Genomic DNA, 14,164 nt, shown 5'->3' with positions numbered 1-14,164 from the left:
GAGAGAGACAGAGCATGAACGGGGGAGGGACAGAGAGAGAGGGAGACACAGAATCAGAAACAGCCTCCAGGCTCTGAGCCATCAGCCCAGAGCCCGACGCGGGGCTCGAACTCACGGACCGCGAGATCGTGACCTGGCTGAAGTCGGACGCTTAACCGACTGCGCCACCCAGGCGAAGGGCTTCTTTAATAAAGGGTGTCTAATGGATCCTTTAACAATCCCCTTGCCTTTTTCAAATTTAGTGGCCATCACAAGAGAGAGGCATGATCTTCCCACTCCTATTGTCTCCCAAAGGTATTTGTCTGACAAGCTGAACGATTCCTTCATTAACTTCCACAGATGAGCTCTTTCCCTGCAGGATTTACAAACCACAATGACACAGAAAACTACTAATGACTTAGTTATAGAACGAAGAGTCTGACAGACACTGGCTGTGTCCTGCCCATGTCCCCCAACCCACCTGGAGGTCCCACGTAGCTTTGGTGAACAGTTGTCATCCACACCAACAGCTTCCTGTCTCAAGTATCCGTCTGTCTCCACCCGAAGGTCCTCTTCCTCCCTAGGAACACTCTGGGTCCATTAGCAGGGCAGGCCAGCAGTGCAAGAGTTAAGCTCTCCTGGAGCAAATCCTCAACTAATGAGGGGCAGGCGCTGGTGGACAAACACCCCCAGCTTCCTTGCCCCCCCCCCAGGACAACTCTGAGGTGTGCCCCACACAGCCTCCCAGAGGTCCTGGCGGGGCTGAGACCCAGGTGCCCACGGCAGACACCTGTTCAAAAACTCACCTTGTATTGACTGCCCCCCTCCCCTGTCTCTCCTCCCCACTCTCTTGGGATGGGTTCCTGGGACCACTTCCCACATGAACTACTCACACCCAAATTTTGCCTCAGAGTCCACTCTGAGGTAAATCCGATTTAAGCGAGGGCATCTATTTCAGAGTCACGAGTCGGGGGTGGGGGGGCTCTTGCATCCAAGCCCTCAAAGTGGGAGCCCCATCCCCCACTTCAACCAGAGCCCTTCTCTTCACAGTGCCCATCCTGGGGTGCAGGGAAAGAGTTCATGTGAGAAACGAATCCTACTGCTCAAACAACAACAACAACAACAACAACAGAAAAAACAATGGAAAATCTGAACAAGGTCAATACCAGGTGTGTTTGTTTGTTTAAAGCCTTTCCCTCAAATCACCCCTCAGCCTTCTCCCTCCTCTCTTCTGGCCACACAGTTGGAGGTCACACTCCTCTCTGGCCACGAGGACAGAGACCTATACAAACCCGTGCTACCCCTGCCTCCACACGGGATGCTCTCCCGCACGCTTCACTGTGCCCAGACGTGTCCCACGTCCACGAGCCCAGACGACCATATGCAGAACTTGTCGCTTGGGCCCGTGGTGCTGCCAATCATTGGGGCTCAGGGCAGCAGGGTCTGAAACCACGGCTCCTTTTTTCCACTTGCCCTTTTCCCTGCAAGGGATGTACCTGGGGCAGGTGGGCCTTATCTTCTCCCTTTGGTTCCGGTTTGGAACGTGCCCTTTTTCATTTGTGCGGATATGTGTCTATTGAGTGACTCCCTAAGCGAATACCGATGTTGGTTGGTGGGGTGGCAACCTGTCCTTTTCCTTATCTCAGGGCTCATCCAGATGGAAAGAGGCCCATGCCCAGCTGCTCTGTTTACTCTGCATTCTCTCCCCATTGTACACGAAATTGATCTGAGAGGGGTTTTGTTTTTCTTCTTTTTCCTCCAATCTCCTTATTAGTTCAGCCTCAGAAAGTCCCTTATCACTTGCCGGATGTCAGGCCACACTCTGCCATCAGGCCTGGCCATGTTAGACTCTCCATTAATTGATTTTGCCCTCCCCACTTGGAAGCACAAATTGGCTCTGCCCATTAGCAGCAATAATTCCCTGAAAGGGATTATAAATCATGCCCTGTGTCCATCAGTCACTCACAGCAGAGCAGTGCCCCCGTGGGGTGGGAGATGGAGTGTTTGACGGGCAGGGGAGGTCCCCACAGTCAAGCAGATTCTCTCCTAAACCTGACCAAATGAGGCCACAGCTGACTGGAGTCACTACAATAGGCCCCAGCACAGAGGGTTCCATTGGCATGTATTGAATGAGTCAAGGTGGAGAGAAAGAGGGCTGCCTCTGTGGTGCAGGATGACCTTGTGACTTGACCCTCACCCACCAATTCCACCATTATGTTACCACTCTCTGGCTCTGTGGGCTTGGGGTTTTCATAAGTACACCACCCCCCACCCCCCCCCCACACACACACACTAAAATGGAAGTGCTCCTGAGAAGGACTCATCCTAAACTCTAGTCAAGTCTTTGGGGGTCCATGAAAAGTGAACGTGAGAACAGGAGACGAGGGGCACAACCAGAGGAGAGCTGAGGAAGGAGCCTCAGAGGGGAGAGTGAGCAGCAAGGACAGGGGGAGGACAACAGGCACACAGGAGGTTCTCAATAGGTAGGCCATAAGTGAAGGCAGTGTCTTGACCCTAGAGAACCTGCCAGGACCTGGGTGGGGGGCTCCAGTTAAGGGCTGACCCAGCCCTCCTTCCACCTCAACATGTCAGAGACAGAGCTCTGGCCCCCAGCGCCCACCCTTTTCTCCCATACAGACAGTCCATACTCTTCCCTTGATTTCCTTCCACCTTGGAACCACCACCATTGCCTGTGGACAGTGTCCAGACCCGTGGAGGATACTTGGGCTGAAGAAGTTACTAAGACCTGCCTGAGATTCCCCCAGATGTCAACAGATGAGCTTTCTAAATGATACACAAGAGAACTCTTCACACATTGAGCTTCCCTAGGGCAATAAAATAGGATTTGATTATTATGCGGCCCTGCAGGTGTAACTACAAACCCAAGCTTAAAGCCAGGAAGTAGCAAGTCTGTGATGATAAGATGGTAGTCAACCTGTGTGGTCCCATCTCTCCAGACCATAAAGAAAAACCGGTCAGGGGTGAGTTTGGGGAGTCTTGATGCTTCCTTCCTCCTCTGAGACAAGCCCACATCCTAGCCACGGTGCTGTCTGGGAAAGCTCTGGGTATAGAAGAGCCTTGTATGGGGTAGCTCGAGATCCACAGGTGACTTCACCCAGAACCAGCAGGACTGCAGAGAAGGCGGCTGCCACACCCAGGCAGGGCCCCCCTCAACCATGGGATGGGTGAGGTGCTTTGGAGCGGAGACACCTTGGCTGCCTTCGGCACTGGTTACAGTGCCGGGATGTTCCCCAGGGGTGGCCTCCACATCCTGCCTACACCTCCACCCCCTGTTATTTGTTGTTCTGGTTCTGGCCTTAGAGCAGGTTAAGAATCCTATGACACTACCAGTGTCTTGATCATTCACATACTTGAAGTGGTAAAATGGAAAAAAAAATCTCCCCCTGGCTTTTATTTTCTATAATCTCTCTCTCTCTCTCTCTCTCTCTCTCTCTCATTACCGAAACCATCATGGCCTGTCCTGGACACAGAGGCCACGGTATCTGCCTCCCCATACCCCCTTCCAAGTGACACCTGTACATGTGATGCCCCCACCCCCTGGCTGGGGCAGAGCAGCTGAAGGTGTTGCTTGACTCAAGGCCGTCCAGACACCTGTGAAGTGGCCCACGTGAAAAGGTGCTCTTGACATTGGCCTCACCTTGGAGACAAGAAGTACAAGAGAAAGAAGAGAAGGGCAGCAGCTGATGCTGACGGGATGCGAGCAGGGCGGCCTGGAGCAGAATCCGAGGCAGAGAGACAGGACGGAGCACAGGGAGGGAATGGCCGGCTGGCTGGGGCGAGTGGAGGGGTGCACCCCGCGAGGAGAGGGAACAGAGCCTGTTAATGGCTAAGAGTGAGGACACAGGCCCAGTTGCTCCAGAAGCCAGTCCTGGCTTCCCTTCACAAATTATTTCAATTACTTCAGATAACTAGAGTGTGTTGCTATTTCTTCCAACTCAAATAAGCCTTGAACAATTAAAACAACAACAAAAATTTGTGTAGCCATTGGGAAGTAACAGAATACCTAACAGTGGCTTAAACAAATAGGGTTTATGTTCCCAACATTTTTGAAATCTAGAGATAGGTGTGTGCAAGAATCAGCTGAGCACCAGTGGCGCCCGAGTGGCTCAGTCAGTTGAGCGTCCGACTTTGGCTCGGGTCGTGATCTCATGGTCTGTGAGTTCGAGCCCCGCGTCGGGCTCTGTACTGACAGCCCCGGAGCCTGGAGCCTGCTTGGGATTCTCTGTCTCCTTATCTCTCTCTACCCCTCCCCTGCTCATCTGCCTCTCTCTCTTTCTCTCTGTCAAAAATAAAAAATAAACATCAAAAAAAAGAATCAGCTGAGCGTCTTTGCAACCCTCTTGACCTTTCCCTCAATGAGGCTAGCCATCTGTGCATTCAGGGCACACAGAGGGGGAACGGTGGGCCCAGCCACAGCTGAGCCCTTTGCGGGGACAGCACAGCCTGGCCCCACACGTCCACAACCGGCTCTGCACACACCCAGTTGGCCAGAACTGGGTCACAGGGCCACCCGAGCTGCAAGAGAGCCGGGAAAGTGGGTGTGAGGGATGCTGTCCATCCTCTGATCTCCTCCCCATTTCTGTGCCCTCTTTAATGTGGTTCTGCTTCCAATGGCCTGGCCTACCGATCACCTGGGACTCCAGTGGACCATCCCCAGGTTACCGGAGCCGTTTGCCAGCTGTGTGCCAGAGATGGCTCAACGACTGGCTGGTGTGGGACTGTGAAAGCCCAGCTCCCCTGCCTCCCCCTGGGACTAACAGTGTGCATCACCCACCAGGGCTCTCCACGAACCAGGCTGAGCTGGGACTATGGTCTCCTGTTTGACCCTGCTCTCCCCACATCCGTATCGCTCTTGGCTTACCCCGCTGCTCACACACAAATCCCCCTCTCGGGGCTGCTGCCGGGAACCCGGCCCAGAGCACAGGGAGCAGGACTATCATGATGGGTTAGACCGATCACGCTCCGTTGCCTGGGGCTCACAAGCACACGGTTTGGGCTCTGCTAGCTGGGAAGGAGGGAGAGGATGTAGACAGGCAGCTCGTGTTGTCTGCGGCCACAGCCCATCACAGAAAACGTGAGCAGAGAACTTGGAAGACACACACACCGCAGGTGCGAACGTACAATGGTGCAGCCCCTTTGGAAAACAGCCAGGCAGCTCCTCAAAAAGTTAAACATAGAATGACCACGTGACCAGCAACTCCACTCCCAGAGACATGAAAACATACATCCTCACCAAAGCGTGTAAGTGAATATTTGTAGTAGCATTATTCCTGATAGCCAAAAAGTGGAAACAACCTGAGTATCTATCAACTGATGAACGGATAAATAAAATGTTGGTATACCCACGCAATGAAATATGATTCAGCCATAAACAAGAATAAAGTAGAGGCACCTGGGTGGCTCAGTCGGTTAAGCAGCAAGACTTCGGCTCAGGTCATGATCTCGTGGTTTGTGAGTTCGAGCCCCATGTCGGGCTCTGTGCTGACAGCTCAGAGCCTGGAGCCTGCTTCGGATTCTGTGTCTCCCTCTCTCTCTGCCCCTCCCCTACTTGTTCTCTCTCTCTCTCTCTCTCTCTCTCTCTCTCTCTCTCTCTTTTCCTCTCTCAAAAATAAACATTAAAAAAAAAGATAAACTACTGACAAATGCCACAACATGGATGAACCTTAAATACATTACACAGAGGCCAGACACAAAAGGCCACAAACGGTCAGACTGCATCTCTATGACATGTCCAGTATAGAGAAATCCAGAGAGAGAAAGCAGATTAATGGTTTTGCCAGAGGCTGAGGGGGCAGACTGGATGCTCAGGGGTTTCTTTCAGAACTGATGAAAATGTTCTAGAAAAGATTGTGGAGATAGCTGCATGATTCTGAAAATACTAAAAACCCTTCAACTGTATACTTTAAATGTGTGAATGAAATGGTATGTGAATTATATCTCAATAAAGCTATTGCAAATTCACACACAAGCAAAGAAGAGAAAGACAGGAAAACACCCTCCATTCCACTCCCCAGAGCGAAGCCACTGTTAACATCTCAGGCCAGGATATAATTTTAGCTTCTTTTTTACTCACACATACATCTCACCAATATTGTATTGGAGGAAACCTGATAAGGATTTCAAGCCAAAAAACAAAAACAAACAAACAAAAAAAACTTTCAGCAAAAGCTATGAAGCAAATGCATACAACTTGTTGGGAGCATCAACCCTATTCCTGTTCTTGGTCAAGGCTGTTCTCTATTTGCTTTGCCCTGATTTGTTACCCAGTTTATTATCTTCAGGGCCCTCAATAGGCAGGCCATCCTCCCAGCCCCATTCTGTAGCCAAGGCAACTGAGCACAAGGCATTTTCACACCCATCCTGATTCCTTCCCAGCGTGGGGACCCGAAGCCATCCAACACGGGTGAAAAGCTGGGGGCTGTGGAGGGCACCCACACAGTCCTGGGCAGAATGAAGGGGAAAGCATCTGATTTGGTCCAGAAACACCCATCCAACTTGTAGGCAGAGGGTAAGACAAGACGACCGCAGGAGGACCCGCTAGGTCTCTTTGAGGGGTCCATGCCACCGACCTGTGCTCTCCAGGGTCCAAAAGGCTGGTGGGGGGTGGCTGGCCTGTTTGCACTGGAGGCACTTAGTGCAGCCACGCTGAGCCGCACTGTTCAAACAGACTCCCCGGCCTCCAGACACCTGTGCCGAGGAGGACGAGGAGGGCGAGGCAGGCAGGAGGCTGGGCACGGGTCCCCGGGCGCTTCCCCCCTCTCCTCCCAGAGGCAGCCCCGCAGCCCCGGCAGATTCCCGGCCACACCATGCCCCAAGCCAGGCTCTGCAGCTGCTGGGGTGGCCGGGTGCTGCCCCTGCTGCTGGCCTACGTCTGCTACCTGCTGCTTGGTGCCACTGTCTTCCAGCTGCTGGAGAAGCAGGCGGAGGCTCAGTCCAGGGACCAGTTCCAGTTTGAGAAGCTGCGCTTCCTGGAGAACTACACGTGCCTGGACCAGCGGGCCCTGGAGCAATTTGTGCAGGTGAGAGGGAGGTGCTGGTGTGGGATGGTGGGCAGAGTGGGGGTTCTCGTGGCAGATCCAGGGCGATCAGTCCGGGGAGGGGTGGTTAATGCTTGTTTGGAAGCAGTGTAGAGCGGGAACAGAGACCTAGGGAGACCTAGGGCTGGATTCTGGCCTCAGGTCTAGAACCAGATTGCTGTGTGACACTGAGCGGGTCACTCAAACTCACTGATCCCAAATTTCCTCATCTAAAAGGTGAGCCGAATGATCTCAGAGGTGCTGCAGACATTTACAGCGGATCAAAAGCACTTTTTAAGCAGCCACTTGCTGCATAAATGTGAACTGTGTGTCAGTGTTAGCAACACTGTGCAAATTTCCTTCTCCCATGCGCCATACTTCCCCTACCCCAACCCCGGGGCTGCTAATCCTTCTGTCCTCACCCCCCTCACTTCCCTCTGCTGACCACACTCGAGGGCTGTGGGTGGGACACACAAATTACGGTCAGGAGCAGCTGCCATGCTGGTCTTCCCCGGCCCAGTGAGCAGGATGAGCAGGATGATGGCTACACCAGCAAGGCGTCCATAGGGGGCTCTCTCTAGGGCAGAGCATTTCCCCCTATGTCTGGGCCCCTCCTACTTCTCTGCGCAAACTCTGGAGCCCCAGCACCCTCTCTCCAAGAAGCATGGCAAATCTGGCCTTGGAGACCAGGGGGCCCAGTGAAAGACGACAGCCACCACAAAGGAACAAGCCAAGTGCAGAGTCATCAGAGTGATAATTGGCACTTAGTGAGCATTTACAAGGTGCCTAAGACAGTGGGGAACAGGGTCATCATGCTGGGGTTAGACCGGTCATGATCCATCCTCTGGAGCCAAGAATTTTATACGTGTTTCCTCATAATGACCTATGGCTATCACTGTCTCCAGTTGGTAGGTGGAAACCGGGCCACAGAGAGGGGGAGTGTGGGCAAGACTGCAGGCTTAAGTACTGGGGACAGAACTCACCCCTCAGCTGGCGGCTCTTCACCATACGAATTAGCAGAAGTGTAAGGCCTTGGGGTGGGCAGGATACAGCCTAGAGCAGCAATCCTCAAAGTGCGGGCCCCTGGACCGGCTGCATCAGCATCGCCAGGGAGTCCTTTAGAAATGCTGACATCGCACCCCACCCCAGGCGCTCCAAATCAGGAGCTCTGGGGGCAGGACCGGCAGCCTATTGTTAACAAGCCCTCCAGGCCATGCCCGTGCCCTCAAGATGGAGAACAGCTGACCTAGAAGATGATAGTTGGGTGGGGTGGTCAGAGAGAACTTTCCAGAGATGTGAGAGACCAGTCCAGGCCCTTTCTTCCAGGAAACGAGGCCTCCTTGCTCTCCAGCAGTACAGGGCTGGCACCATAGCACCCCTATTGAGACTGAGAAGGGCTCTGGCACCTCCCAAGACCCTCGCGGGCCCTGGAGCCCATGGCACCTCCTCCTCCCTCAGCCTAGGACTAGACGCAAAACCCAGGAGCCTGAGGGTGTGGGAAGGATTGGTGGCTGGGATCTAACTAGCTCTGTAAACAGAGCTAAAAAAACAAGCCTAAAAAATAGGCTTGACTGCAGCCCCAGCCACTGAATAACAACACCCTGGCCCTGGCCTCCCCAGGGGAGCCAAGACACCTCCGTCCTCAGTCTCCTTGGGAGGGACCCTCACTTGCCAGGGGATGGATGCCTGGCTGACAGGAATAGGATTCCAGAAGAGCACACATTACTGGTGAAATTCACAAGAGGAAAAAGCCATTAACGGTACCAGAAGCAGTGTTAGAGACGCCTCCACAGGAAAAAGGCCTTGCCCCGGTTCACAGGATTCGTGTCTGGCTTTTTCTACATGTGTGGATTCTTACAGAAAAATGGAGGGTCGCACTGGGGACCCCACATTCAGTACCCTCGCTGAATCAAGGCCCCTCCTCAGCAGGATGGAGTGCTTCAGGTTGGCTGTGGGAGACAGCTGGGCCTAGAGCAAGAGCTGCTCCCAAGGGTGAGGGTCTCCAGGGAGTGAGCGTGTTCCGGAATGTTCCATCCTGGCCTCTCTGGGTGTGTGGGAATGGGAGGGAGACCAAAGTCCACATGTGAAGAGACCAGTTCTGCCAAAGTGAAGAAAAGCAGACAGCCTGTGTCAGGACTCCCAGACTGGCCCAGCCTACCAGGGCCACCCCCACCCTGGCCAGGAGCACACACACCCAGCCAGTGGGGAAAAGGTTCCCACAGGAACTGGAGGCCGGAGTGGCCCCCTCCCCCACTGCCCTTTTCCAGCTTTGGGGGCTCTATCAAGTGCTGCTGCCTGGGACAAGGCATGGTCACAGGGGAGGGAACTGGGGAGGAATCACTAACCATCTCCAAGAGGGCTGGGCCTCAGGACAGAGGGGCTTACACTTGAGCCTTCCAGGGTTCAGATTCCGTAAACACACACTCAACACACATGCACATGCATGCGTACAACACACGACACAGAAACACCACTACATACACGACCTTTGCCCTGGTGTCTGATGGAATTTCTCTTGTAGGCATGGGCTGGGCCTCATGAGGGGGCAGCAAAGAGCAGGGCTGCCCGCTCCCCGGGAATACCCAGAACAGGGTTCTCTGTCCCCACCATCAGCCCTGCGGGAGGGCAGCCCCATGGCTTCCCTGTGGCCCCCCAAATCTACATTCCCCAGTAAGCTCTTCCAGGAACATCCGACCTGGAATCTTCCTATTGTCCTCACAACACATCTACGTCTCACCCTCTTGGCCACAGACAGCACCTCCCACCTGGACCACTCATTAAGCACCCTCCTCTGCCTCCTTACACCCGTTCCCCTCCACCAGCCCATGTTTACAGCCCACACCCCAGTCAGCCCTGGTCCGTGGAACAAGCAGTGGACTTGGGCAAGGCATTTAGCTACTTGGACAGAGCCTACATTTCCACAAAATGGAAACAAGACCATCTAAGAATATCAGTAAGTGAGATGACAGCAGAGAGCTTGGCCACCATCAGCTGCCTCTTTCTCCCACCCCACACCACCCCCCCCAACAGGTGATCATGGAAGCCTGGGTGAAGGGTGTGAACCCCAAAGGCAACTCCACCAACCCCAGCAACTGGGACTTCGGCAGCAGTTTCTTCTTTGCGGGCACGGTTGTCACCACCATAGGTAAAGGGTCTGGGTGGGGAAGGGCTTCCCCAAAGTCCCTGTTTTGGTTGCGGTTGCTGAGAGCAGATGCTGAGACCAGGACTGTGGTTTATTTAGGAGATGATTCCAGGAAGCACAAGTAGAGAAGTGGGGAGGTAAAGCAAGAGAGGAGAAAGGGCAGCAACATTTGCATGGGTGAACAGGGTCCCAGTTAGGACAACTGGCCTCGCTCCCATGGGGGCCCTCTGAGAGCACAGGCAGAGCCCAGACTCCGAACGTTGCCTGTGAAGGGGGAGGAAATGAGGCTATTTATCTACCAACTCCTGCCCTCGATGGTTGAGAACTGACCCTGGATGTGTTAACTCTAGTATTTTGAACCTGCCCATAGACTACGCACATTCTCAGGTACAGAGAGATGCAGGGACTTGGAGTAGAGAGCCATCTGGGTGGACAGGAACTGTCCCCCAGGCTGCAGGTGATGCCCCAGCTGTTCTGAGGGGACAGCACACCAATAGCATCTGCTGTGTTCCCTCACCTCCCCCAGGGAAAAACTAGACAGGAATGACACTATGTGGAATCACTCCACGTAGGCAGGAGGAGGGTGGCAGTCAGGAGGGCTTCCTAGAGGCAGTGCCATTGGAGATGGGCCTTTCAAAGACAAGCAGGATTCTTACAAATAGAGATCATTCTAGCAGGGGCTGGGGGGAATGTTCTTGGGAAGAGAGGAGCTTCTCCTCTACTCCAGGAGGTGATGGAAGATGACCACCTAGAGTCTGTGGGGGAGGCAGCTCTGAACTCTCTCTTTCCCATATTTGCACACTCCTCCCCTCCCCCCGCAGGATACGGCAACCTGGCGCCCAGCACGGAGGCAGGCCAGGTCTTCTGTGTCTTCTATGCCCTGGTGGGCATCCCGCTCAACGTGGTCTTCCTCAACCACCTGGGTGCAGGCCTGCACGCCCACCTGGCCGCCCTTGAGAGGTGGGAGGAGCAGCCCAGGCGCTCCCAGGTAGGGCCCCCTCTTCCTTATGGCCCTGTGGCGGGGTGAAAACAGAAACTGATACTGAGACGCGTTTTGGCAGGCAGGGTCTTAGGGGTAGAAACTCATGGAAGAAAGGGCGGGGCAGAGGGAGAAGTTGAATTGTGATCAGGCTGGACAAAGACTTGGCCAGCCCCTCGTGGAGCTCTCCAGCATGTGTGGCCATGGGAGTTGTCCCACAGGGTGCTGAATCAGCCAGGGCTATATACCCTGGCCTCAATCAGACACAGGGTGGCCTTCTTGGGAAGGGTGTGCCCGTGGGCCCGGCGGTTCTCTGTAGCTGACATACACCTCAAAGGAGCCGGGAGCCAGAGGCCGCTGGCTGACTGCTGATCAACAAGGTCTCCTTTGAAAGGGAATCTGGACAGCACATCTCTGTGGCCATCACAGAACTCCGGCACCCCTTCCTGCGGTTGAAAGTAAACTTTGGGCCACCCAGCACACCCCCATCGCCCACCCGCTTGGCTAGCCCTTTGCAAAGCCAGCACACTAAGGAGGACTGGGGTGCAGAAGAATCTGGGGCAGTTCAGTGGCTGTCCTCTGTCCCAGCTCTGAGTCTCTGACAGGTCTATCCAAGCGTGATCCTCAGACCCAAAGGAGTCTCCAAATTCCAACCTGACCCACTAATGAAATCCCTCTGACCAGATATTCCCCTGGCCTGGGCAAGAGCACACACACAGGATACAAACACCAACCCAAAGGTGTGCAGGGCAAGGAAGGGACATAGCTACGGCCCAGCTGCACTCCCAGATTTGCGCACTCCCCCTGCCCAATCCTGGGGCCTTCCAAGTGACTCAGAGACAGACTCTCTCACTCCCAGCTGCTGCAGATCCTGGGCCTGGCTCTGTTCCTGACCCTGGGGACGCTGGTCATTCTCATCTTCCCGCCAATGGTCTTCAGCCACGTGGAGGGCTGGAGCTTCGGTGAAGGCTTCTACTTTGCCTTCATCACTCTCAGCACCATTGGCTTCGGGGACTATGTTGTCGGTGAGAACAAGGCAGTCACACTTCTCCGAGTGGGGGCCATGAGGGTTAGGGAATGGGGAAATAGTCCCTGGTTGTTTGGGGGAGACAAATAATTTGTAAGGCTTCTGAGGATTCTCACAACATCCTTAGACGTCTGTGGTCTGGGACCCATCACTCTTTCCCTCCACTGCAGATCCTTGTTATGGGGAGGCTGGTGAAGACCCCTATGGAACCTGGGAGGGGGTGTGGCTGTGCCCTCAGATCCCGGGCATTTATCATGTCCCTTCCCTGCCAGGTACAGACCCCAGCAAGCATTACATCTCGGTGTACCGGAGCCTGGCAGCCATCTGGATCCTCCTGGGCCTGGCCTGGCTGGCTCTGGTCCTCCCACTGGGTCCTCTGCTTCTGCACAGGTGCTCCCAGCTCTGGCTGCTCAGCAGGGGACTCGGCCTCAAGGAAGGGGGAGCCCCCGAGATGGAAGGGGTCCCCAGACCTCAGAAGACCCCCATCTCTGCATGAGGCCTCCAGCAACCCCAGGAGCCCCTCCTGCTTCCCCTACCCCTATATGCCTTCTAGACTTCCTGTTCAAGATCCTCCCCCTCCCCTTCCCAGCCAGGGCTGATCTCAGGATCTCTCCAGAGAGTAAAGGAGACAGGAATGTTCAAGCAAGTAACTGAAAGGAGATGCAGGACAGGATGAGAGACGTGTGTGGAGTGAGATGCACGCTGTTGTCCCAAAGCCCCTCCCCCAAATGTGACCTGGAAAAGTTGAATCCAGACATGGATCACCGTAGCCAAATCTCCATCATGCCCTCCCCGCATTCCCCCCAACCCAGGAGACTTTATGCAGTACAGTAAACATAGGTTGACTTTATTTTCACCTCATTTGATATGTGCACCAGGGGCATTTGTCAGGCCCCCACTGTGTGTCAGGCAGAGGGCCAGGCTCTGGGGACACACAGTGAAAGATCCTGCTCTCCATGTGCGTTTAGTCCACTAGAAGCACTAAATAAGCAGAGAGGCCCCTACCCAGTGCCCAAAATGCTACAATGGGGCAGAGCAGGCCTGACCAGAGCCCATAGGGGTGGCTGGTGGGGAGGGTCAAGGAGAGAGGAGGGCTGGGGAGGGACTTTTGGAGCATCTTCATGCAAACAGGACATCTACCCTCAGGAATCTGGCAGCTGCCTCTCAAAGCCTGCCAGTTCCCCTTGCCTAGAGGTCTAGAGCTGTCCGTGAACAAGGCTTAGGAGCTCTTGTGTATCCCATACCTTCCTGAGTGTGGCCTCCCCTGACTCCCCAGGGCACCCCTTGACCTCATCACCCCCTCTGGGTGCCTGTCTTAAGAGCCTTTCCAAACACACCCAGAGACAAGCTCCGTGGAGACCTGGCCTCCTTTAGGAACATGCTCTGCAACCCCGGCCCTTCTCCTGCCAGACTGTGACGTCTCTGGCCAAAAGGAGAGGAGAGATTTAGACCAGTCCATCCACAGCCCAACTTCATCAAGGACTTCAAAGCTCTGCCCCTACCTCTGCCATCGAGGCAGGCCGGTAAGTGGCTGGGTGGCTCCGGACTCCCAGACTCCGGACTGAGGCAAGGCTGTGAAGCAGAGAAGGCTCCAGATGGGACACATAGGGAAGGATCTACAGCATCGAGAGACCCAGGTTACACCCAGGACTTCCTCATATGGAGAAGAGGTCTGGGAAACTGAAGACCCCTGAGGGACTCCTTGTATGCCCTGGACCCTTCCTCCTCCAGGAAGGAAGTTACCGGGCTTCTTCAGAAGCAGGAAATGGACAAGCCCACTGGTCAAGAATCCTCTCGCCTCCCAAGTTCATAGACAAGTGGTGATCAGCTGGGGTCCCTCATCTTTGGGAAAGGAAAGGGTGGTGTTGCAAGAGATCCAGGAAGGACTTGACAGGAGGCAAGGGTCCCAGGGTCCGAGAGCTTAGGCTGGGGCCCTAAGACAATAAACTTGGCTTCTACTTTCTCTTCCCCCTTGAGTGCGGTCTCCAGGAGTCCCTCCC

At 54.5% G+C, this 14,164-nt stretch overlaps 1 protein-coding gene across 3 annotated transcripts; it reads left to right on the top strand.

Moving 5' to 3' along the window:
- Positions 1-6,806: 6,806 nt before the first annotated feature.
- Positions 6,807-13,986, top strand: KCNK16 (potassium two pore domain channel subfamily K member 16). Of its 3 annotated transcripts, XM_030315427.1 has the most exons (6): positions 6,807-7,019; positions 10,047-10,161; positions 10,980-11,146; positions 11,997-12,162; positions 12,437-12,579; positions 13,726-13,986. In XM_030315427.1, the coding sequence occupies exons 1-6, from the start codon at positions 6,807-6,809 to the stop codon at positions 13,846-13,848; spliced, it is 927 nt and encodes a 308-aa protein (XP_030171287.1). In that variant the 3' UTR covers positions 13,849-13,986. The 3 variants fall into 3 exon arrangements, with proteins under 3 accessions (XP_030171287.1, XP_030171289.1, XP_030171288.1); XM_030315429.1 differs by lacking the exon at positions 12,437-12,579 and having other exon boundaries at positions 13,718-13,986; XM_030315428.1 differs by lacking the exon at positions 13,726-13,986 and having other exon boundaries at positions 12,437-12,660.
- Positions 13,987-14,164: the final 178 nt, after the last annotated feature.

This window comes from Lynx canadensis, chromosome B2 (assembly GCF_007474595.2).
Source record: "Lynx canadensis isolate LIC74 chromosome B2, mLynCan4.pri.v2, whole genome shotgun sequence".
Lineage (NCBI taxonomy): Eukaryota > Metazoa > Chordata > Mammalia > Carnivora > Felidae > Lynx > Lynx canadensis.
The sequence above is the reverse complement of the archived record's forward strand: the minus strand, read 5'-3'. Positions and strand labels throughout refer to the sequence as shown.

Excerpts from the sequence above, each read along its gene's own strand:
- KCNK16 (XM_030315427.1), top strand. The coding sequence starts at position 6,807 with ATGCCCCAAGCCAGGCTCTGCAGCTGCTGGGGTGGCCGGGTGCTGCCC. Across the intron at positions 11,147-11,996 it reads AGCAGCCCAGGCGCTCCCAG|CTGCTGCAGATCCTGGGCCT; the intron begins GTAGGGCCCCCT and ends TCTCACTCCCAG. Across the intron at positions 12,163-12,436 it reads CTTCGGGGACTATGTTGTCG|GTACAGACCCCAGCAAGCAT; the intron begins GTGAGAACAAGG and ends CTTCCCTGCCAG.